This window comes from Microtus oregoni, unplaced genomic scaffold, assembly GCF_018167655.1.
Source record: "Microtus oregoni isolate MIOR12 unplaced genomic scaffold, Mior012 000005F_ref0000423, whole genome shotgun sequence".
Taxonomy (NCBI): Eukaryota; Metazoa; Chordata; class Mammalia; order Rodentia; family Cricetidae; genus Microtus; species Microtus oregoni.
In genome coordinates, this window is record NW_024543064.1 from 36,334,074 (window position 1) to 36,359,201 (window position 25,128).

The 25,128-nt window shown below is 39.7% G+C and overlaps 1 protein-coding gene across 3 annotated transcripts in view; it reads right to left on the bottom strand.

Annotated features, from left to right (window-relative positions):
* The window catches only part of Stil (STIL centriolar assembly protein), a 51,760-nt gene that overhangs the window by 15,855 nt on the left and 10,777 nt on the right, over nt 1–25,128 (bottom strand). For 2 of the 3 annotated variants that reach the window (XM_041652099.1, XM_041652101.1), the window contains 6 exons: nt 23,880–23,963; nt 22,257–22,343; nt 19,007–19,157; nt 17,333–17,442; nt 8,982–9,093; nt 5,793–6,725 (listed from right to left, as the gene is read on the bottom strand). In XM_041652099.1, coding sequence (XP_041508033.1) covers nt 5,793–6,725; nt 8,982–9,093; nt 17,333–17,442; nt 19,007–19,157; nt 22,257–22,343; nt 23,880–23,963 — 1,477 coding nt within the window. The remainder of the gene's footprint in view (nt 1–5,792; nt 6,726–8,981; nt 9,094–17,332; nt 17,443–19,006; nt 19,158–22,256; nt 22,344–23,879; nt 23,964–25,128) is intronic. The other variant, XM_041652100.1, reaches the window with a different exon arrangement.

Consider the following 25,128-nt stretch of genomic DNA (forward strand, 5'->3'; position numbering starts at 1 on the left):
GTGTGTTTATTTGGGACTAAACAGATGTGGGACCTGGTGGGACAGAAAGCTCGGTCAGCAGTATACTATTAAAATTCATTTTACAGGTGAAAAACTTGAAACATTACAGTTACCTGTTGAGATTGTATGACAAGGGGCTGGAGAGATAGCTCAGTAGTTAAGAATACTGTCTGCTTTTCCAGAGACCCAGGTTCAATCCCCAGCACTCACATGGCAGCTCATAACTGTCTGTAACTCCAGCTCTAGGGGATTTGACACCCTCACACAGACTTTGGTATAATACCAATGAACATAAAATAAAAAGATTTTTGACAAGTAGCAAAACTGAACTCCAAACACCAAAAGTCTTCCCTTCTCCTTTTCAAACAGAGAGGTTATTTATGAACTTTAGAAATTATCAATTCTGAAGTTTATAGTATAGTCACAAAATATGAAACAATAATTGCTATTAATTCAGAACATTTTCAAACCCTAAAAGTCTCTGTGTCATTCACGGTCATTCCTTACCACCCCTTTCTCCTGCCCTTGGCACACACTAACACATCTAGCTCTCTGCCTTTGCTGATTCTGGCCATTTCATACAGACAGAACTAAGACTCGAGTCTGGCTTCTTTCTCTTTACACAAAGCTTTTATGCTTCTGAGTGCTGAATATTCCACTGTATGGATATGACCACTGAGTTTATCCATCTATCAAGCTGATGGAGAACCAGGCTGTTTATAATTTGGCCTCTTGTGAACTATATTACTATGGACATTTATTTATCTTTTTTTTTTTTTTCGAGACAGGGTTTCTCTGTGGCTTTGGAGCCTGTCCTGGAACTAGCTCTGTAGACCAGGCTGGTCTCGAACTCACAGAGATCCGCCTGCCTCTGCCTCCCGAGTGCTGGGATTCAAAGCATGCACTACCACTGCCCGGCTTACTATGGACATTTATGCACGGAGTTTTTTTGTTTTATTTTGATTTTGTCTTCTTGTTTTAAGATAGTGTCTTGCTAAGTAGTCCCAGCTGACCTAAGCCTCACTCTACCGCCAGGCTGGCTGCCAGCTTGATCCCCCTCTCCCTGCATCTCCTGGCTGTGCCGCCACAGCAGCGTGTGTACAGGGCTTTTCACTTTTCTTGAATATGTACTGGAGTGAGGAACATTTCCTTTATTTGTTTTGTTGTTGATTCTCTTTGTTTTTTCCCTAAATATTTTGATTTTTTTATTTTCCTATAATTGGTACTATTATGGTTAACTAATTAGTTAGTTTTAGTCAACTAATATAATTATCAATAAGGTTGCTTTTCCATGGCTACACAACTTATATTGGATGGAAACTGAATTGTAATCTAAGGAATCTGCCCATCCAATTCATTTGCTCACTCCATTAAGTATAATACCAAAACTACTGTGAATGCCAGAGGAGGAGCAAGTTTAGGTATCTTTTTGTAGACTGGGCAAGGGCCCCACCTCTGAGCTACAGTTCTAGCTCAAGGCTGGGTATCCCTGAACTTTTTAGATAAACATTTCTTTTGACTTCACAATTTACTTCTGGAGAGCCAGTGAGACGGCACCAAGGGTGAAGGTGCTTGCCATCAAGCTTCATGACCTTCTCCAGGCCCCACATGGTGAAAGGAGAGAACTGACTCCTGTAAACTCTTGACTTTCACATGCAAACTGTGGTCAACAGGAACACACACACAAGCACACATGCACACACAAGCGCCCGCGCACACACACATAATAAAAAAATTTTAAGTTTACTTCTAGGGATCTACGGCACATTGCTATTAGCATATACTCAGCTAAAAATATGAATAAAAGATGCAAGTAAGTGGGCTGGAAAGATGGCTCAGCTGATAAAGTATATAAGTGAAAGAAGCAAAAAAAAGTAAAAAAATACATAAAATTAAATACAGTGAAGAAAAAACAACCTACAAGTATCGGGATACCCACTGGTGCATTGACTGCAACAGAACAAAGTTTGAAGTGTTGTCAGAACAGAACAAAACAATTAGAAAGCCCACGTGTACTCTGAGAAAATGACCCAATACAATAAAGTTCTCCATGGACTCACAATGGAAGCAGCTTAGCTGGTAAAGTGCTTGCTCAACAAACATGAGGACCTGAGCTTGATCCCGAGCACCCAAGTAAGAGTCACGTGTCATGTGCACCTGTGATAGGAACACTGGGAAGGCGGAGACAGGCAGATCCCTCAGGCTCACTCACAGCCTAAGCCCTAGGTCCCACTGAGTGACTGTCTCAAAAACATTTTAAACACACAAAGAACCACTGGGTTGTATACTTTAAACAGCTAAATTGTGTTATATGCATCAATAACATCAAAACACATTTACTCGTCACCTGATTATCCTCCTGAGATATTTCAAATCCTTTCTAGAGGAAGCTACTATCCATAGTTCCATGTTTCTTCTGTGTGTTTCCTGTTCCTTCAATGAATATTTAGACACTTACATAAGGCTTTAATCCACTCATATATGTATTAATCTGAAATTCCTATCATCGACAAAATATTTCTTGTTCTTCTTGGTCAATAAGAACAATACTACTAATTAATAATAATGGTAAACACAGGTGTGCAGCTCCTGAGGGAAAACATGAAAGGCTGACCCTAGGCCCCCATATGCATGCACACACATGTGCACCTATACCTAGATTCCTTAAAAAAGGAAAAAGAGGGGCTGGAGAGATGGCTCAGAGGTTAAGAGCATTGCCTGCTCTTCCAAAGGTCCTGAGTTCAATTCCCAGCAACCACATCACAACCATCTATAACTGGGTCTGGTGCCCTCTTCTGGCCTGCAGGTATACACACAGACAGAATATTGTGTACATAATAAATAAATAAATATTAAAAAAAAGGAAAAAGAAATTATGAGGAAAATAATGTGTATTTATAGAAAAAAATTTCTATTTTGTGTAATGATAATCTAGATGAGAGCTCACAGTCTATAAGTATACATTATAAGTAGCTAATGTTTTTAAATAGCTTAATGAATCTCTTTAGGTTGATTAACCTTTTTTAAAACAAGACAAAATAAATGATAATTATTTTCAATGTAAAAATATTAGCTATTTAACTATATTAACATTTTTGGTTTAGTATTTAATGATTTATTAAAATAAAAACTTATGCAAATCTCAAAGAATTTACCTCTATTTAAAAAACAGGTGGTGGTAGTGGCGCACACCTTTAATTCCAGCACTTGGGAGGCAGAGGCAGGCAGATCTCTGAGTTCGAGGACAGCCTGGTCTGCAAGAGCTAGTTCCAGGACAGGTTTCAAAGTTATAGAGAAAACCTGTCTCAAAAACGAAACAAATAAAACAAAACAACAACAACAACAAAAACCTGAAAAGTTGGGGCTGGAGAGATGGCTCCCAGCACCTGTATCAGATGGCACACAACCACCTATAATTCTAGTTCCAGGGGATACAATGCCCTCTGCCTCCTCTGGCACACATAAACTCATGCAGGTATATGCACACATACACTTAAAAAGTCATTTAAGGGGCTGAAGAGATGGCTCAGCAGTTAAGAGCACTGACTCACGACCATCTGTAATGAGATCTGGTGCCCTCTTCTGGTCTGTAGGCAAACATGCAGGCAGAACATTGTATATGTGAAAAATAAATAAATCTTGCCAGGCGGTGGTGGCTCAGGCCTTTAATCCCAGCACTCGGAGGCAGAGGCAGGCGGATCTCTGTGAGTTTGAGGCCAGCCTGGTCTAGAAGAGCTAGTTCCAGGACAGGAACCAAAAGCTACAGAGAAACCCTGTCTTGAAAATCCAAAATAAATAAATAAATAAATAAATAAAATAAATCTTTAAAAAAAAAGTCATTTAAGCTGGGCGGTGGTGGTGCATTCCTTTAGTCCCAGTACTCGGGAGGCAGAGGCAGGTAGATCTCTGTGAGTTCGAGGCCAGCTTGGTCTATAAGAGCTAGTTCCAGGACAGGCTCCAAAGCTAACCCTGTCTTGAATAATAATAATAATAATAATAATAACAACAATGTCATTTAAAAATAAAATAAAGTAGAAGTTTCTCAGGGGGTCCTGAGTAGAATTTGAAAATCTTTGTTTTTTTTAAAAATGCAATTTTATTAAAAATTTTAAAATGTTATTTATTTTTATTTTAACCACTGAGCCATCTCTCCACCCACCTTTCTTTTTTTTTGTATGCGCCTGTATGCTTGTCTATTTGTAGTTTATTTTTCATATAAAAAGACTATAGCCCATCTATAGTGAGTCACATGTATAACAAGACATTTAAAAAAATCAAGTCAAAGACATATTGTAGAACAAGAGCTGCCAACTGGTGCAGTAAAATTTTGAGTACTTATTGATATCTCCAAGTCTGCTTATTTGTTTTTCAAATGGAAAGACAAGTTGAATATCCTTAACCCAAAATCTAAACATTTCAGATCCAAAAGTTGAGCACTAAAAGGATGCACAGAAATCTGCATGCTATGAAACTTCATCTCCAAGCATGAAATTATACAAAATATTGTATATCATAAAATATTGTATAAAATTGTATGTGTGCATAACCTAAATAAATTTTGTAATTAGACTTGGCATCCATACCCAAGTTATCTCATTATGTATATGAAAATATCCCCCACCCTCCAAATCCTAAATCCAAAGCATTTTCGAACCAAAATGTTTCAGACAAGGGATACTCAACCTCAGCGAGTCCTTCAAATTCACGAAGGGCTGTGAGGACCACATGGCACAAGGCTAAAAGACAGTATTTAGCCTGGGATGGCCTCAAAAGACTTTAAAACAAAGATTTCCCGAGATCACACATTATGCGGAGCACTCACATGTTTGTATAGTTACAGGGCCAAGAAAAAACATCAAGTTATTTTCACTAGCACTGGCTGCAAAGAGAACAACTGGTTTGGAAGATGTATGTAGAAGAGGGATGTTGATGAGAAATGAGGGGGAAAGGCAAACCCAGACTAACCTTTGAATAAAGCTATATTAAAATATTAAGAACCCTGCAATAAAAGTCGTGAAGAAAGGAAATATTGCCAACAAAATGAGTGGAGCACAGAGAGGGCTAGATGTGGTGGTGCACATCTGTAACTCCAGTACCTGCAGGTGTGTGCAGAAGGGTTACATGTTCAAGACCAGTCTAGGCCCCATGAGACTGTGTGTCAAAAACCAACACAAATAAAAACCAGCAGACACACAGAGTTGTTAACTGGTCTCAATACAGTAAGTAGCAAGCAAGGTCCTAAAGACACACTGGCTAAGGAGAGTACACATACAGGCTGGCAAACTAGAGACATGCCAGCCTTTGTATTCAGCTGTACATAAAGCTTTAGAGGAAACGGAAAGAAAATGCAATTAAGTTATAGGTTAAGATCTACAAACAGAAGGCTTGTTCTCAGGTCCCACCCTACTAACCAGCAAATCAGAGCAGAGTTAAATTATTCTCTCTAATCCTCATTTTATCTGTAAAACAAGAGGGACTAGAATTTAGCTTCTAAGGCCTTTGTGGTCCTAGTATTCTACACTGCTATAAAGTATATCTCACTGTAGAGTTGCCAGACATTAAGGAATTAAATTAATAATTTAAGAGCACATGGGGGCTGGAGGGATGGCTCAGCGGTTAAGAGCACTGGCTGCTCATTCAGAGGTCCTGAGTTCAATTTCCAGCAACCATATGGTAGCTCATAACTATCTATCATGAGACCTGGTGCTCTCTTCTGGCCTGCAAGCATACATGCAGGCAGAATAATAAATCTTTAAAAAAAAATTTAAGAGTATCAAGAAAGCTTCACAAACCTGTGCCTGAAGTAGTCTCAGCTGCCTGTCTTGCTCCGTGACAAAGCGATATGCATCAGGAGATAGTCCCATCATGCCATTGTCTGGCACCGTGCTGGGTGTGTGCATGCACATGGCACAAGTCTGTGGCACACATGAGTCCACATGTGAAGGTCCTGCCACAGGGGATGACTCTCCATTGTTGTGGGGAGAATAACCACCCATGCCTCCCTGAGGTTTCATGGCCACAGGGCTGCTGGAAGAGTAGACGGCATTATGACACAGAGATGGACATCCACTTGAAGGAAATATAGCATGTTTTGGAAGGGCTTCATTTCGGAGGTCTTGAACTACTGTATTTCCCTGCCAAGAATTTATTGTACTATACTGAATATGGCCGTGACGTTGACAACAGTTGCAGATGTTTGTGGAATAGTAAGATGGCAGTGAAGGCATAGGTACTTCAAGTTCCATTGGTCTTGCTGAATTATGGGGTGAAAAAACAAAATTGTGTGGGTGGGCTTGTGAAGCAAGTGAGGGCTGCCTAGAATTCACTGTGGCAGGTCTCACAGGATAGTCTTCCTTTTGCATGCTTCCAGCAGGAACTGCTGGAAGTTTCTCAGATACCTCAGGAGATGGTGCATTAAGAAACGGTTTAACATTGGTGTTCCTGGGATGGAGCCTTTCTTTCTTGCAGGTAGGTGATTGCTTCCCTCTGGACTGTCTCAGAGCAGCATCTTGGCTTAGCTGATTTGGTTGTCCCTTCAGGGAAGGCTCCCCAGCGTCAGCCTCTGAGCTGTGCTTGTCATTACAAAGCTCAGGCTGCAATGGCCTCATCAACAAAGGATTCTCCACAGTCATCGTTTCCAGCGGGTTAGACTGGGTACTCGAGCCTGTGAAGCTGCTGTCTAACACAAGCGAGAGTTCAGGGACAGATGGCTGGATCTTAGAAATCTGGAAATAGACACAAAGAGGAAATTCTTAGGACACTTAATTGCTCTATTTCCTTTACACACACATTTCCCAAGTGATATCCAATTACACATTAAGATTTATTCATTATTTAGACCAACAACAAATATTTTCTGGGTAGCAGAGATACAACTGTGAGAATAAACAAGGCTGTTGCCCTCGAACACAGGAGAATATTCCCCCGACTTATTGAGGTTTTTTGAGACTAGGGGTGGTAGTTTGAATGTATTTGAACCCCATAAATCTCACAAGGAGTGGCACTATTAGGAGGTGTGGCCTTGTTGAAGTAGGAATGGCCTTGCTAGAAGTTTGTCACTGTGAACTGGCTTTGAGGTTTCCTATGACCAGGATACTTGCCCAGTGACACAGTCAAATTCCTCTTCCCTGCAAGTCAGGATGGAGCCAGCAAAATTAGCCTGCATACCACCATGCTCCCTGCCATGACGAGAAGGAACTGAACCTCTGAAACTGCAAGCAAGTCACCTTAGTTAAATGTTTTCCTTTTAAGGTTCCATGGTGATGGTGTCTCTTCACAGCAATAAAAACCCTAACTAAAACATTAGATCTCTCTACATAGCCTTGCCTGTCCTGGAACTCACTCTGTAGACCAGGCTGGCTAACTCAAGAGACCCACCTGCCTTTGCCTCCCGCTAGAATTAAAGGCATGTGCCACCTCCCCAACTCCCCTACTCCACCCCAGGCTCCTAAACTTATTTAAAATGGAATTCCTTTATTATAACACTGATTGACATTGTCTAGATTACAGAACAAAAACATGAAAAAAGTGTATTATACTACAGTTTCTTACCCTCACTCTGCCAAAAAAGTTACCAGGCAGAATGCTTCAACAAATACAGCAGCCCACGTAATGTTTCTTAAAAAAATAACACTCTGGGGCTGGAGAGATGGCTCAGTGGTTAAGAGCATTTCCTGCTCTTCCAAAGGTCCTGAGTTCAATTCCCAGCAACCACATGGTGGCTCACAACCATCTGTAATGAGGTCTGGTGCTCTCTTCTGGCCTTCTGCATACACACAGATAGACTATTGTATACATAATAAATAATAAATTTAAAAAAAAAAAAAACACTCTGCCAGGCAGTGGATCTCTGAGTCTGAGGCCAGCCTGGTGTACAAAGAGAGTTCCAGAACAGCCAGGACTACAAGAGAAACCAAAAGAAGAAACAAACAAACAAACCAAAAACAAAAAAAGCCAAACAGACAATCAAAAAAGAAGAACAAACCAAAACCCTACTGCAATAAATACTTCAGGACACTCTCCGCTGACCAGTGCCGCTCGACTAGTTCTTTTACTTCTATTAAATAAAAGAGATGGGAGCCAACATAAAATGTGTTACAATTTTTTTTGAAGCAGTGTTGGAAATTGCAATACAAATTTTAAGCTTGAGGGTTAAGAGAAAGAAATAAAGGGCTGGAGAGATGGCTCAATAGTTAAGAACACTGGCTGCTCTTCCAGAGGACCAGGTTCAATTCCCAGTACCAACATGGCAGCTAACAACTGTCTATAATCCAGTTGTAGAGGATCTGATACCCTCACACACACACAAAATATATATATATATATATATATATATATATATATATATATCAATGTACATTAAAAAAATTAACAAATAAACCTTTAAAAAGAGAGAGAGGGAAAAAGTGATGCTTGGGAAGAAATTTAAAACACCAACAGTGTGGGTGTGGACTTCTCAAGGGAAAGTCACCAACCATACTAATTTTTTAAAATCTTTTCCATTTCTTTTCCTTTCAGTTAAATCCAATTAAGGTAAATATATATAAAAAAGCTCACTAGTATGACAAGCAAGAGTTATTGGCACCTCTAAATGCAAGCAGGATGTTTTCTCTGAGTACAATAACAAGGCTAACGCCAGGAGCGGTGAGAGAAAGCAGAGTCCATTTGTGTGCTGGAAGCACCAATGCCGAAGCCAAAGCCCCAGAATGGCAATGCCAGTTGTCTGTTTACTAGTGTGCGAATCATGAACAGCTAACCAGCTGAAACCTCCGTTTCCTTACACTTACGTACACATTCTTATGTGAGTATATGTATATACCATTACTTAATTATATGTACCTGTGAGATATATACATACCTTCCTATATAGAGATATAATCATATAATAGCTAGGACGATCCATATATAAGAATGAGGTGGTATTTAAGTGTTTTACTATATAAGGTTTCTAGCTGAAGGTGAGTTCATTTTGAGAGCACTACCTTCTCACTCACTGGGTGAGGACTGGGAATCGGTCTTGGAGAAAAGTCATCTTCAAAGTCAGCATCATGTTTATTTCTGGATATTTTCCCAGGAGATATTTTTTGAGGAGATCTAAAGAGTAGAAGAGGAGACAAAAACCCTTCAGTCAGCCAGGGTTGTTTGAAATGTGACAATGTCATTTAGTAAATACTAATACATACAATTTAGTACCTGACAGCTGCAGATGACTTTCTTGGATCAGTGTTAGTTTACCAGGAAAGCTGGTCTACCCAGGGTTAGTTATCAACTGTCCCATTTACCCAATCACTTGAAGTAGCCCTACTTTTTGAAATGCTACAGAACATCAGTGGTCACTGAACACCTTCTGGTTGACCACACTCAACAACATAGAAAGAACGTGCATTATAGTGTGAAATGGACTCCATAGTACTTTTGTAGTATTTTGAAGACCACAGAACCTTCAGGAGGTAGTGGCTGTTGGAAGTAGGTCAGTTAGGGTGGACCTTTTTTTTTTTTTTGGTTTTTCGAGACAGGGTTTCTCTGTGGCTTTGGAGCCTGTCCTGGAACTAGCTCTGTAGACCAGGCTGGTCTCGAACTCACAGAGATCCGCCTGCCTCTGCCTCCCGAGTGCTGGGATTAAAGGAGTGCGCCACCATCGCCCGGCTAGGGTGGACCTTTGAATGCCACCTTTGCTTTTGATTATGTCCTGCCTCACGTCTCCTGGCCCCCCATGCGAAGTCCCATCGCTGTTGGGTGGAGACACTCCTGTCACCAAGCCTCCCCAGTAAGAACTGAAATCACTCTGAAACAATGAGTCAAAATAACCTTTATCTAATAGCTGTTCTATCAGCTATTTTATTTGTTACAGCAAAAGCAGAAGCAACTAAGACACACTCCAACAATATTCAACACACTGTATTAAACATCCACTGTGATAACAAGGAAAACCACCAAATTATGTTTTTCTGTGTACTTCTAAAAAACATGGGTGGGTGGGGTGGTGCATGACTTTAATACCAGCACAGCAGGCAGATCTCTATGCTCTACATAGTGACTTCCAGGCTAGGCAAGGTAAGAACTTGTCTCAGAAAAAAAAAAAAGCATTATTACGTTTAAAAAACCTATTTTGTGTATCATGTGTATGTATGTGTAACACACAGAAGTCACAGAGCAACTTTTCAGAATTTGGTTCTTGCTCTCTCTCTCTCTTTTTGTTTGTTTGTTTTTTTGAGAGAGGGTTTCTCTATGTAGCTTTGAAGCCTGCCCTGGCATTCAATCTGTGGACCAGGCTGGCCTCGAACTCATAGAGATCCTCCTGCCTCTGCCTCCCAAGGGCTGGGATTTAAAGGTGTGAGGCATATCAAGTTCTCTCATATCAAGTAAAACCTAGAGATCAAAAGTCACGTTATTCGAGTTGAAAACAATTTGTTTCACCCACTGAGCCATCTTGCTGGCTCCTAAGTTCTTTTTAAAATTAATTTTTAAGTTATTATACAAAGTTATAGTTTATTTATTTTTATAGCATTTTCATATAGATGTCATTATACCAGCTCTTATTCATCCCCTTTTCCTGTGTGCTAATATATACAGTGGGAACATACTTAAAATGGAGTACACCTCCTATTTAGTCAGCTGTAGTCACTGTATCCCAGAGAGCATGCTCCACCCAAAGAAAGGAACTCTGATAAGGCTGGGGATATAGTTCAGTGGTAAAGTGGTTGACTAGTACGTGCAAACCCTGGGCTCAATCCCAGCACTAATGAGAAGGAAGGAGGGAAGAAAAAATTTTAATGTTGGTACCAAGTTTCAAAAGTTAAATTAAGGTTTAAAATCAAAGATTTTGTGTTGGGGGGGGGGGGGGAAGATTTAGAATGTATGTGCATAAGGGTGTTATTGTTGCTTGTTTCATCTTAATAAACAGACAAAGTCTCATTAGGATGCTTTAGGAAAAAGTGAGCAATAATAAAGTAAGAGAGCTTAGAATTAGTGAGGTTCCTAAAAAGTATCCTGTTCTACATAAGTTGAATTCGTCCTCAAAATGAAAAAGAGGGGGGCTGGAGAGATGGCTCAGAGGTTAAGAGCACTGCCTGCTCTTCCAAAGGACCTGAGTTCAATTCCCAGCAACCACATGGTGGCTCACAACCATCTGTAATGGGGTCTGGTGCCCCCTTCTGGCCTGCAGGTATACACACAAACAGAATATTGTATACATAATAAATAAAATAAATAAATTGTTTTTAAAAAAGGAAAAAGAGTAAGAAACCACAAAGAAGATTTGAAGACAAGACCTTCCCAAATCCTGGGGGTCTAGGGAGAGAAACAGTCACAAATGGTTTCTGTGCAAGACACTACAGGAAAGCAATGACATGTCTGCATGATGTGTTGGAGCAGATAGGAAGGGTCTGTATGGGTCCCATTCGGCTCTCCTACAACATACAGGGACATGTGTGTTGCGGGAGGTCCTCCCACTCCTCCAGCCTATAGCCGCTGAGATACCAGCCCATTGGGGCGTGGTCTCTCTTCCTTTAAAAAAGCAGCCACTTCCCTCTCCTCTCTCTCTTCACTTCCTGCTCCACTGGCGACTAGACTCCCTTCCTGGTTGCGCAGAGGGCTGAAGGTGATCTGTAAGTTTTTTCCCCTTTAAATAAATACCACCCTATTAATCATAATTCCAAACTGGTGTGGCATTGTTTATGACTTACGCCTTCACATGTGGATTACACAATGATATTCCATGTGCTCAGTGCAGGCTGCTCATGACACAGAAAGTCAGTGCCCCAACAGGCTCAAAGAACTTGTAGTAGGGCTAGAGAGATGGCTCAGCACTTAAGAGCACTGCTTGCTCTTCAGAGGTCATAAGTTCAATTCCCAGAACCCACATGGCAGCTCATGATCAGAAGAGTCTAACCAGAGTCTTCTGGTCTGTAGGCATACATGCAGACAAAGTACCTATATACAAAAAATAAATCTTAAATATATATATATTAAATATACTATTTATGGTATATATTAAATATATATAGTGGTAATTTAAAAAATGCTTAAAAAAAGAACTTGCATCAACCTGTCAAAAATTAGATACAAATGGACACATCTCAGCAAACCGCAGTACAGACATGATGGAGGAAGGTCATTGGCCAATAAAGAAACTGCTTGGCCCTGTGGGTGGAGTAAACAGAACAAAATGCTGGGAGGAAGAGGAAGTGAGGGCAGAGACTCAACTGCTCTCCGCTCGGGAGCAGACGCCTCAGAGAGAGATGCCATGCCCTGCTCCCGGGATGAAGCTCCGACCCAGGATGGACTAGGCTAGAATCTTCCCGGTAAGACCGGTTCTCACAGATTATTAGAGATGGGTTGATCGGGATGTGAGAGTTAGCCTGTAAGTGCTAGAGCTAAAGGGCCAAGCAGTGATTAAAAGAATACAGTGTCTGTGTAATTATTTTGGGGCATAAGCTAGCCATGTGGGCGGCCGGGTGTGGGGGACGCAGCCCTGCCGCCCCATATTACTACATATGGCGCCCACGTGGACAACTGCTTCCACATAAAGCCTGAGACAGCTTGGGAAGTAATTCTAGAACAAAATGAAAACATTGTGCCTGGTTTCATGGTAGCAGCAATTTCTCGGTTCTACTCTGCTTACTAGAGGCAAGCAAGCGCCTCATCTAAGAGAGGCTTCCTGACTCAGCTTTAGCTGCAAAGCCTGCAGCTCATTAAGAGGTCCTGCCACGAAACACTTAAACGGTGTTGACGAAAAGCTGAACACATGCTTTTCGGTTTTCAGCCATAGCAGGAAAAAAGCTGTGCCATTTAAAAATGCCGGCTTTCTGGGCCATCCTGCCAGGGCAAACTCTGACTGTTTGAGGCAGGAGGGCTGGCTACCGAGAGAGGACTTGAGTGTTGTCTGTTGTAGCTCGCTGGCTGGCAGGGACCTTGAAACGCCATAGAGGTGTGGCTATAAACATGGCTGCAGCCTGTATATCCGCCATGAGGCTGGAAAGCTAAGGAATGGACTGGATCTAGCTGGCAAAGCCACGCCTTTAATCCTACTGATATTGCTTGGTAAATTAAAGACTCGTGTGGTCAGAAAAAGAGAGATATACAGTAAAGAGAGATTCAAAGACAAAGAAAATTTCTAAATGGTTTGAAGTGTGTTAAAAATATATGCAGACTAAAATTTAACGTTCTTAAAGTAACAAAAAAAAAAAGGAAGAAAGTTGTGTGTGTGGTAGCACACGCCTTTAATCCCAGTGCCTAGAAGGCAGAGACAAACAGATCTCTGTGAGTTCAAGGTGTAGTAGTGTACACCTTTAATCCCGAATGCCTGGGAGGCAGAGACAGGCGGATCTCTGAGAGTTCAAAGACAGCCTGGTTTACAGAGTTACTTCAGGTCAAAGATACAGAGAACCTGTCTCAAAAAGCAAAGAGTTAAAAGTAAAAATAAACAAAATAGAGGTTAAAACAAAGCTGCACAAAGATGGAAAATACACAGAGAATCTTAACACTGTATGCTATTATGCTCTCTTTGAATTATTTGAATGCTGAGGAAGGAGCAACAGCTGCTAAAAGATATTTGTTTATAAATGCTGCTGAACTAATCCAACAAAGATATTTTGAATTTGTATCTAAGGATATGATACTTTGGAAAAGAGTTTCTTATTTTGTTTTCACAGAGGATGAGACGCTGTTCATTTCTTCTATTCTGATTTGGTATGATGGACCACGCCCTCCTGAAGGGTTGGTGTGAACGCCTTCAAAAAATTGCTTCGCTCAACTGCCAACTGAGATGAAGCTAACACACAGGTTATACCATGAAAGACCTAATTAACGACGCCCCCATTCAGCAGGAAGCAGTTTGGAGAGAAATAACTGCGCCCATATTCCCAAAAAATGTTTATAAATGTTCTTTTACATTTAAAGGGGGATATGATATAGGTATGAATAATTTGCATTAGTATAGATTTTGCTTTATTGATAGAGATTTACGGTGTTTCTGATTTTGATTAAGGTATTGTGATTGTGTAGTTCATTTAAATATGTACTGTATAATTAAGAAATATAGGTTGTTAATGGATAATCATCAATACTAGTAAAGCTTGTAGTCATGTTAGTTAGATTTTCTAGATATATAGAGATATATTTTAGATAGACATTCTTCATGTCTTTCAAAGATTACAGAATAGGACATTTAATGTTTTAATAACTTAGGACTTTTCATGACAATGAGACACTCTGCTCCTGGCAGCACCAATCTACTTCGAGAGGAAGATGGGTATCAAAGAGGATCCTTATGGAGTTTGATAGCCATTTGGGCAAGAAACTGTTCTTGCCTGGACTATTGCATAAACTGGACACAGAGAACCTGCAGAGAGAGGACTACTGAACTTGCCTAAGGTGAGATGATCTTTCGGGGTTCCTGATTCATTTTGAAAGAGTCTGCGAGACATTCTGCAGGACACAACAGATAGTGACTAAACTGACTTTGAATTTTCCTGCTTTATGGAAATGTCTGCTGGATACCATGGGCCTGAAGGCTGAAGATGGATGCCCCAACGGTACAGAGGAACTTTGGGTGACTGTCCAGGCAGCGAGATGTCTTTGTCATTTCTAGAGTTTGAAGTTTCTTAGTTCTTGTTTACTTAGGTAATATTATATCTTTCTGGAGTCTTTGATGGAGTTAAGAATAGTTAGTTATAGTTATAGTTTTCCTTAGTTATGATAAAGATTATTGTAACTTTTACTTGATAACTGTTTTGTTATATGTAATTTTGCTATGTTAAAGTTAAAGCCTTTTTTTTGTTTAAACCGAAAAAGGGGAAATGATGGAGGAAGGTCATTGGCCAATAAAGAAACTGCTTGGCCCTGTGGGTGGAGTAAACAGAACAAAATGCTGGGAGGAAGAGGAAGTGAGGGCAGAGACTCAACTGCTCTCCGCTCGGGAGCAGACGCCTCAGAGAGAGATGCCATGCCCTGCTCCCGGGATGAAGCTCCGACCCAGGATGGACTAGGCTAGAATCTTCCCGGTAAGACCGGTTCTCACAGATTATTAGAGATGGGTTGATCGGGATGTGAGAGTTAGCCTGTAAGTGCTAGAGCTAAAGGGCCAAGCAGTGATTAAAAGAATACAGTGTCTGTGTAATTATTTTGGGGCATAAGCTAGCCATGTGGGCGGCCGGGTGTGGGGGACGCAGCCCTGCCGCCCCATATTACTACACAGATGAGAATCACGCCACCTTGTTTTCAACCAATAACCATACACCATTAATCCCCTCTACATAAAATCTTAGAAGAAAGGGGATACAAAGATGGTGAATTGACTATAATCTAAACAGAATAAAAGAACAAGTAGAATAGAGGTTTAAGGTAGACAGTTCAATTATGGAGGAAAACAGGGCACATTACTTTGCATACTTGAGTTTCTCTGTGGAATACTTTTACTACATTTCTTTTATTTTTCATTTTATTTTATTTTTTGTTTTCAAGAGAAAGTTTCTCTGTATAGCCCTGGCTGTCCTGGAACTTACTCTGTAGACCAGGCTGGCCTCAAACCCAAAGATTTTCCTGCCTCTGCCTCCGAGTATTGGGATTAAAGATGTGTGCCATTGCTGCTTAACAACATAACATAACCTCAAGGGTCAGGGAGAAGATGAGAAGGAAAAGGGGAGAGAGGGAGAGATGTGAAGATATGCTGTTGGCTTTGAAAATAATATAAGGAGCTTTTAGACAAGATACAAATGGCTTCTAGAAGCTAAAAAAAATAAACAAACAAATAAAACCAAAAACAAATTGTCCCCAGAATAGAAGGAAATTCCAGAATGAACACAACTTGCCAATACTTTGGTTTTTAGATCCAAACACCATTTTTAATTTCTGATCCCCAGAACTGTAAATAAATACTTGAACACAGATAGATCTGATACCAGCCATTTTCTCAATAAAACCAAAGCATTCCAACAATCAATGAAAATTTTCGCTGTATCAGCTTATTTCTCATGTAGTATTCTAAACACACAACATAAACAGAACTGAAAGGCAGGTTCAGGTTACATTTTAAAAAGCTAAGAAGCTGCAGAACTGGCTCCATGGTTACTTTGTAAAGGGCTCCTTTGGATCTTAGTCCCCACATGGCAGCTCCTAACCATTACAACTTGAATACCAGGAGATCTGATGCCCTCTTTTGACTTCTAAAGGCAACTGTATGCACATGGTGCACATAAAGACACGCAGACAAATCACTCATACACATACAATAAATAAATCTTTTGAAAAAAATCTTTAAAAAAAAAGTATGTAGCTTAATAGTAGACTACTTGACTAGCATCTAAGAGGCCCAGGGTTTGATCCCTGGTATTGCGTCATCATCATCAAATTATAAAACAAAACTTACCTTAGCACTATTAACAACAGTCAAAATAAGAAGCAACCTAAATGCCCATCAACAGAAGAATGAATAAAGAAAATGAGTTTGCTCAGCCACAAAGAATAGAGTAACAACATTCTCAGGAAAATGGACAAAACAGAGGATAATTAACTGAAATAAACCAGATTCAAAATGATTAATTGCATGTTCTCTCTGATATTAGGACATAGATTTAGCTATACACGTGTGTGCCTGAAAACCAAGTGGGAAGATGTAGCTCAAATTCTAATTCCTGTTAATAATTAAAACCCGGAGTCAGATGTTAGGGGGTGAAAGCTGAGAGAACAGAGAAGTAGAGCTGACAGCCACTAGGGTGTTCTCACCTCTACACTCTGATCTTCAGACAAACCTTCTTTGTTAAAGCACAAACAAAATATCACTAGAGGCCTATTTACGGGAAGAGGGAAGGAAGTGCGTGTGAATATGAGCAAAGCACAGTACGCATGTGTGAAAATATCCATACATCTTATCATTTTGTATTCCTACTAAACAAATGAGTAAAAAATCCAAGAAACAGACAAGACAGCTGCTAGGATAATTTAAAAACTAGTTTCTTACTAAAGAATCAATGAACAAACTAAGATTTCAACAAATAAACAAACAAACGATCCCCAGCATTCAAAGACAGCTTTGAACTGAGTTCATCAAATAACTTTACCAGAAATAATTGGAGGTCTTTTTTTTTTTAAAAAAAAGCTATGTTTATTTATTTTGGGGTGGGAGGGATACATGCCTTCACACGTAGAAGCCAGGGAACAACTTTGGGGTCACTTCTCTCCTTCCACCTATACTTGAGATCCAGGGATCAAACTCAGGTCAAAGCAAGTGACTTTACCCACTGAGTAAATATTACTGGCCCTGAAAATATTTTAATTACTCAATAAAAACTAATAAGTAACAAAGATATACATAGTAATAAAGATTATCTTTTACCTCTTAACTGAAAGATTCTTGGAAATCTTGCCAAAAAACTCTGCTTCTGCATCTTGATTTTCAGCACTTAGTTCAAAATGGATTGGATTTTTGTCAGAAGGTTCAACATTCTGAAATGGAGAAGGTCATATTCTGAGATCTGATTTACAATATCAAAGAATTCTACCTGAATAGTAGCTCTGGATCACTGCCAGAAGGAACACTTTCGGTTTCTGTGACCTGCTTCTGTAGAATGCCTGGCTTCCTGCTTTGTATGTGAAAATAAAAACCTAACCCTGTATTATGAAACTCACTCAGTAACCATGGACTCGGTGAATATAACAACATGTAAAAACATTTAAAAAAACATACTCATGAAATGATACAATCTATAAATGAATTCAAAGAAAACAAATGGAGCTGAGTGGAACCACATGGTTATTTGGAGTTATGCAATACTCTTATAATAATAAAATACTGAATATACTTTTGCTACTTAAGACCTAAGATAAACAGTAATTAATTTTAAAGAAGTAGTGTTTAAACCAGAAACAACGGTAGACACATATAGTCCTAGGTACTCAAGGAGGCTGAGATAGGAGGATTATTTGAGGAAAGGAGTTTGAAGCCAGCCTGGGCAAATTACTTTTTTATTTGTTTGTTTGTTTGAGCAGGGCCCCTCTACATAGCCATGGCTAGCCTGGAACTCACAATGTAGACCAGGCTGGCCTCTAACTCGGAGATCTGTCTGATTTGGCCTCTGCCTCCCGAGTGCTGGGCATGTGACACCATATCCGACTTATCCTTTAAATGTAGTTCTTATATGACAATTTCAAAAACCTACTTTCTCTGTAATGGCCACCTAGATGCTGCAGCATTTATTTTTAAAGGTAAAATGCAGGTCTGGCTGTCCTGGAACTCACTATGTAGACCTCTGAACTCACAGATATTCACCGTCCTCGGCCTACTGAGTACTGGGATTAAAAGACTGTGCCACTAGACCTGGTTCCTAGATGCATTTTTATGTACTTTGTTGGGTCTCCTAGAACTAAAGTTACAAAAGGTTGTGAGCCACCATGGGGATTCTGGGAACTGAAGACAGGTCCTCTGGAAAAGCAGCCAGTGCTCTTAACCACGAAGTCATGTCTCCAGCTCCCATGAAAATCTTTTATATATTAATTCACCCACATATTTTAAAAATAAGTGGTAACAAGGAAAACACTACCATCAAAAATTAATCCTCAGCAGCACAAAATAATACAATATATAAGTTACTGACAAAGTGACTAGAGTAAATCTTTACTATCAACTTGACTAGACTTACATTCACCTATATGGATGAGGCATCGCTACATATTATTAGTGAAGGTGTTTCCAGAGAGGACTAACTGGTAAAAACCAGAATGTGGGTGGTACCATTGCATGTGCTGAAGCCCTGACTGAAACAAGGGGTGTAAAAAAGACACAGTGAAGCATCTGTATTTCTGCTTCTGGGTTAGCCATGAAGTGAGTAGCTCTTTGCTACCATACAGCCCTACCATGATGTTCTGCTATAGCACATGAGGCCAACCTACCACAGCCCGAGCTCTCTGAAACTGGGAGCCCTAAGAAACCTCTGCTTCCTTATTTATCTCGCATTCTTTGCTCAGAGTGATGAGCAAAATAACAGGCACAAAGGCGAGTCTAAGCACTTACATTGAAAAGATGCAAAGTCTCCTTGTTGGTTAGTAACTGAAACTGAAGGCCAGGCTTCCTACTGTCACAAGGAAGGCACTCATAAAATTCAGGTTCCTTATGTGTCAGTGAATAAAGAACTATGATGAAATTTCCAGATTCCGAAAAAACCCTGAACAACAACAACAACAACAAAAAAAAGTAATTGAATTAAAATCTAGTGCTAAAGATATTATACTGAAAGATCTCCCAGGAAAGTTTCCCAATCTAGTCAACAAACTGTGTAAAGTACATGCGCTTACCTTTTGTTGTTATTTTTTAAAGATTTGTTTATTTTTGAATAATATATTTAATTTTATGTCCATCAGTATGAGGATGTCAGATTCCCTGGAACTGGAGTTGTGAGACAGACAGCTGTGAGCTGCATGTGGGTGCTGGAAACTGAACCCAGGTCTTCTGGAAGAGCATCTTAACTGCTGAGCCATCTCTCCAGCCCCCAAAGATTATTTTTGTTTTATGTGTTTGTCAGTATGTATGCACCTGCACGATGCACATTCCTGTTGCCCTTGGAGGTGCAGAGCCAGTATGTGGGCACTGGGAATCAAACCAGGGTCCTCTGCAAGTGCAGTCAGTGCTCTTAACCATTAAGCCATCTCTCCAGCCCCCAAAGTTCTTAAATTTTAAAAAATTCTATAATAAAATATATAAACATTCCTTGCAAAACATCAAACTAGTATGTATAAAATGGAAAAAACTTCCTTTTCAAAAATGAACACACACACAGCAAGACTATGCACACAATGGTATATACCTATAGCTATACGGAAGAGTGAAAAAGGATCACTGGAGTTCAACACCCACCTGAGCTTTTACTGAATATTTACTGTCTATCAAAACTTAAAAACAAGATGTGTAATTGATAGCCAGGTGGCGGTGGTATACACCTTTAATCTCAGCACTTGTGAGGCAGAGGCAGGCAGATCTGACAAGGCTACCTGATCTACAGAGCATGTTCCAGGCTAGCCAGGACTATACAGAGAAACCCTGTCTTGAAAACCCGGGGGGGGGAGGGGATGAATAATTGATAATAAAGCTAAATTGTACTAAATCACAGAAAAGAGCCCACAAAGCACATTTAGCACCCTGGGACTAAAGAGATGGCTCAGTGGTTAAGAGTCCTCACAACCATTTGTAACTCCAGTCCCATGAGACGGGACATCCTCTTCTAGGCTCCATGTAGGCTCCATGAACACCAGGGATGCATGTGAAACACAGACATACATAAAGAGAGATACCCATATACATAAAATAAATAATAAAATTTTTTTTTAAAAAGAAAACATTTAGCACCCTTCTTCTCTTTTTGTCTGTCTGGGATAAGAACTCACTGGCTTGGAACTTGCTATGTAGCCCAGGCTAGCCTCAAACTGGTCCTCCTGCCTTAGCCTCCCAGTGCTAGGATTATAGGTAAGGTAGGCCTCATTATGTCTGGCTTGTTTTAGTAACCACCCCCCCCCAAAAAAAAAAAGAAAAAATTCACTTGGAAAGAAGAAGGATGTACAAAAAGTATAATTATAAAAGCATCTGAAAAAATACAGGAATTCTTTCATTTTAGTAATACACCAAAAGTGGGAAAAGCCCAAGCAAGAAAGAAAAACGGTAAATTTGACTTAAAATAAAAAAAAATCTTGGGGTTAAGCCTAGAGATTAATCAGTCAGTCATTAAGAGCACCTGCTTGTAGTGATATTTTGTTTGTGCTTTAACAAATAAAACTTGCCTGAAGATCTGAGTGCAGACCTATGCCACTAGAGGCCAGGCAGTGGTGGCTCACACCTTTACTCCCACTACTTGGGAGTCCCATGCCTTTAATCTCAGCACTAGGGAGGTGGAGACAGAAAGGGAAATGGCTGCGTGGAGAAAGAAATATAAGGCAGGAGGAGAAAGAAGCTAAGATGCAGTCTGAGGCAACAGTCTGAGGAGACAATCTGAGGACAGCATCACTCCTTTGGTGTGAGCATCAGTAGAAATAAAAGGTCTAGTGGCTGGACACTATGCTTCTCTGGTCCTTCAGCTTTTATGCTGATAACTGACTTTTTTATTATTACTTTTACTATTAAAAACAATTAGAATTCGTGCTACAGCTGCTACTCTTCTAGAGGATCTGGGCTTGATGCCCAGCACCCAGCTGACAGTTACAGCCACCTGGAACTCCAGTGCTTGGTCCACAAGGCTCTCTTCTAGCCTCTGTGGGCACCACGTATGCAAATAGTACACAGACATTCATAGAAGCAAAACACACTTAGAACAAAATAACCACCACAACACAACAAAATAAAAGTTTCAGCATAGGTCAGAGATGTACAAAGCTTTGGCTTGGAGACCCAGCACAATGAGGAAGAAGAATACAGTTGGGGAAAAATATTGTAACTAAAATGAAGTGAAGTAATAATTCAAGGGAAGAAAGGTTTGCTCTAAGTATTTATATGCTATGTGGGCAGAGAGAAATGGGGAAAGAGAAAAAGGAGGGAAGTGCATGACCCTACAAATATATGAGAAAGAAGCACAATCCAAGACAAACTAGCCAGAGACACCAGGAACAGCAGCCTATGCCTGTAGTTCTAACACTCAGAGGCCAGGGCAGCAAGACTGCCCTGAGTTCAAATTCAATCTGGGCTACACAGTGAATTCAAGGCCGTTTTGGCTAGAGGTTAAGACCCTGTCTCAAAAGACTGAAGAGAAAGCAAACAAAGGCTTTCCGCTCACCTGTTTTGAGCTCATATCCTGCTTCTCTGCCCTTCTGTCTGGCCATACTAGCATCCTTATGTGTGATCTTTCATTCAGAGCCTCTGGAGTTAACACAGCCTATGCCTACCCACGATAGCTACAGCTTACCTTCCTTCTCTGTAGTCTCATTTAATAAAAGAATTATTTTTCTTTCTTTCGTTTTTTAAAAGATCTGTTTATTATGTATAGTGTTCTGTCTGCATGTTTGCCTGCATGCCAGAAGAGAACATCAGATCTCATTGTAGATGGTTGTGAGCCACCATGTGGAAGCTGGGAATTGAATGTAGGACCTCTGGAAGAGCAGTTAGTGCCCTTAACCTTTGAGCCATCTCTCCAGCCTAAGGATTATTTTTCTTAAAGTATGCATTTATTAAGTATTATAAAAGATTAAAACAGTCTATGTATTATACAATTCATTATACTATAAACTAATACAGAATAAATAGGGAAATAAACTAAAATACTATAGGATAAAATATCACTTGCCTTTCCTGAATAGAAGAACTGAACATGTATCTCAAGCAGCAAGCCCAGACCTGAGGGCTGTAGATATGTATAATTCCAGAAAGCCAACTAAAAGAAAAAGACAGAAAGCATATCATCAGTCAAGTATGGTGGCACATGCCTGTGGTCCAACACCTGCAGGCTGCGGCAAATTCTACGGCAGATCTTACCTAAAAATAAAAACAAAATAAAAATAAAAGAAATTTTTGTTTTAATAAAGGGAAATTTATTTTTAAATTTTTAAATTTACATGCTTTAGATTACATCATTTCCAAGATTGATCCTTGATGCTCAACAGCGGCACATTCAAAGCTTCACAAATAAGAAATCACACTGATAATACAGAGGCAACATTATCATATCCCATCTACATACAGAAAGAGGTGAGAACATGCTCTTTGTTCTTTCACTCGGATGTGGGAGAGAAAACTGGTTTGTGGAGATAAAAGTAGGATGTCAGAATAAATTAGCCTGGACCAGAAAAGAGTTGAATTAGAGATTAGAGAAAACTAAAATTTGTGGCTTAAAATTAAAGTTGAAGAGGCTCAAATGCTATAACTATATACAGAGATAGCCCAAAATATAGAGATACTTATAGGGAAATCCTCACAATTGCCAGGCAAGGTGGCACACAACTCTAACCCCAGCACTTGGGAGGCAGAGGCTGATGGATCTCTGAGTTCAAGACCAGCCTGGTCTACAGAGCAAGTTCCAGGAGAAAGAAACCCTGTCTTGAAAAACAAATAAACAAATGCCACAAGAATTCCTTTACAAAAAAAAAGCTAGGACTTCTCTGTGTAGCCTTGGCTGTCCTGGAATTCGCTCTGTAGTACTGGGATTAAAGGTCCACCCAGGCATAATGACTTATTTTACACTGTGCTTACTGTTTATAGTGGTCATAGTTATAGTGGTTTATAGTGGTTATAGTTTTCATTGGTAAATCATATACTTTATTATTGTCTATTTTTTCTATTTGTAAATATCTTAGCACTTCAGTTTGAGTATAAATTCCTTTAAAAGGGATTTTAAACCCTAACACAATGAAACACGCTATGCACACAAAAAGCATGTAATGGAAAGACTGAGTTTCTGAACCGTCTTTCTCAATGTCATTAACCCAGTGACTGTAGAGAAAAAAATATTAACATGAAAGGGAATCTGTTCAACTGCACATCAAGAAATTTTAATTCTATTACATTGAGCCCTGGATTCTTCAAGATACCATAAAGTCAAGATAATGAGAGAAGGATAGAGACCTTCAACTTCAGTTAGGATTCAGAAATACTGTATTTTAATTGATTCTAATAGTAAAATATAGAAGCTTAAGAATCAGCAGCTTTTATGGCTTTATAAAATGAGCTCAAGCCAGACTTGGTGACATACTCCTTTAGTCCCAGCAATCTCGAAGCAGAGGCAGGAGGATCTCTGTGAGTTCCAAGGTAGCCAGGGCTATATAGAAAGGTCCTACCTCAAAAACAAAAGAAACAAATAAACACAAAAAAACAACAACAAAAGATGAGCTCAATATTCATAATACATTTAATTTTTTCTTATCATCTGGATACACACCAGGCTGAAAGAATTTCTTAAGAGAATAATACTTACATTCCCACTAATGGTAGAGAATAAACCTTGGGATCAGATTCCAACAAAAGTAACAATTTTCGTGTTTCATCCATGGTGATATATCTAAATAGAACAGACTTATGTAAGAATAATTTCAAGTATATGCTTTTAACCCAAAACAGGCAAACTGAGTCCTGAAACATATTTTAGGTAATGGGTGAAAGACAGACCACAGAGACAATATGTGTAACTTTCCATCTATTAAAACAGTCATTTATGATTTCATACTTAAAATATTTTACTCCTTAACATTACTTACATGCTACTTTTAAATAATGTTAACATTAAAAAGGACAATTTCAGAACCTATTAAGTTACTGGGTAGAGTGAAATTCCTGTTACTGGAAGTGTGCAAATATCCCGCAACTTGGTAAGAGAACTGTGACTTCTCAGGGAAAAGACTGCAGATAATGAATCCTCCAGACACATGCCTCCGGCCTCTGCCAAAGCCTATGATAACAAAACTCAAAACCCACTTCCCCAAAAGGACATTATAAAACCTTGGGCTGGATATAAGACTAAGCGAGGGGCTGATGAGACGGCTCAGTGATTGAGGGCCCATACTGCTCTTGTAGAGGTCCCAAGTTTGGTTCCCAGCACCCATGCTGGGCAGCTCACAAACACTTGCAACTCCAGCTCCAGAGGATCCAACATCTTTTGGCTTCCTCAAGCACCTGCACTGACTTCTACAAACCTACTGTTAGATACACAAACATACATAATTAAAAAAAACAAACAAACGAAAACTGAATATCCCATGTCCTGCTTGCTACCAGAATACCAAGAGATTGCAGATGGGTAAATGCAAAAACAGCTCATTCTATGTGAGCAAATGAACATGAGCACAGATAAAGGAAAATCACTTGATGGTCAATTTAAAAGAAAACATTCTCATGTTAAAGAACACTTTATTATTCCAAAGATATAAATGTTTCATTCAAGTAGTTTTTGGTCACTGTGGCTTTTGATCATTTGCAATATAATTAATACATTTCCTACTGTGCCATTTCAACCAGCAGTCATGATTCTAGTCAAAATGTGAATTCAAAATGGGACGTCCTTGCTACTCAAAGAAAAAAGTCCTTTTTTTTTTTTCTTCTTCTGTAGAAGAGTAGAGCATATTGTGGCAAGTGGTTTTGGCTCTAGAAACCTAACAGGAACTAGGGTGGAATCAGTGGGAAATAAAGCCAAAAGTGTAATGAATGCTTACAGCCACTTCTGCTCAAAC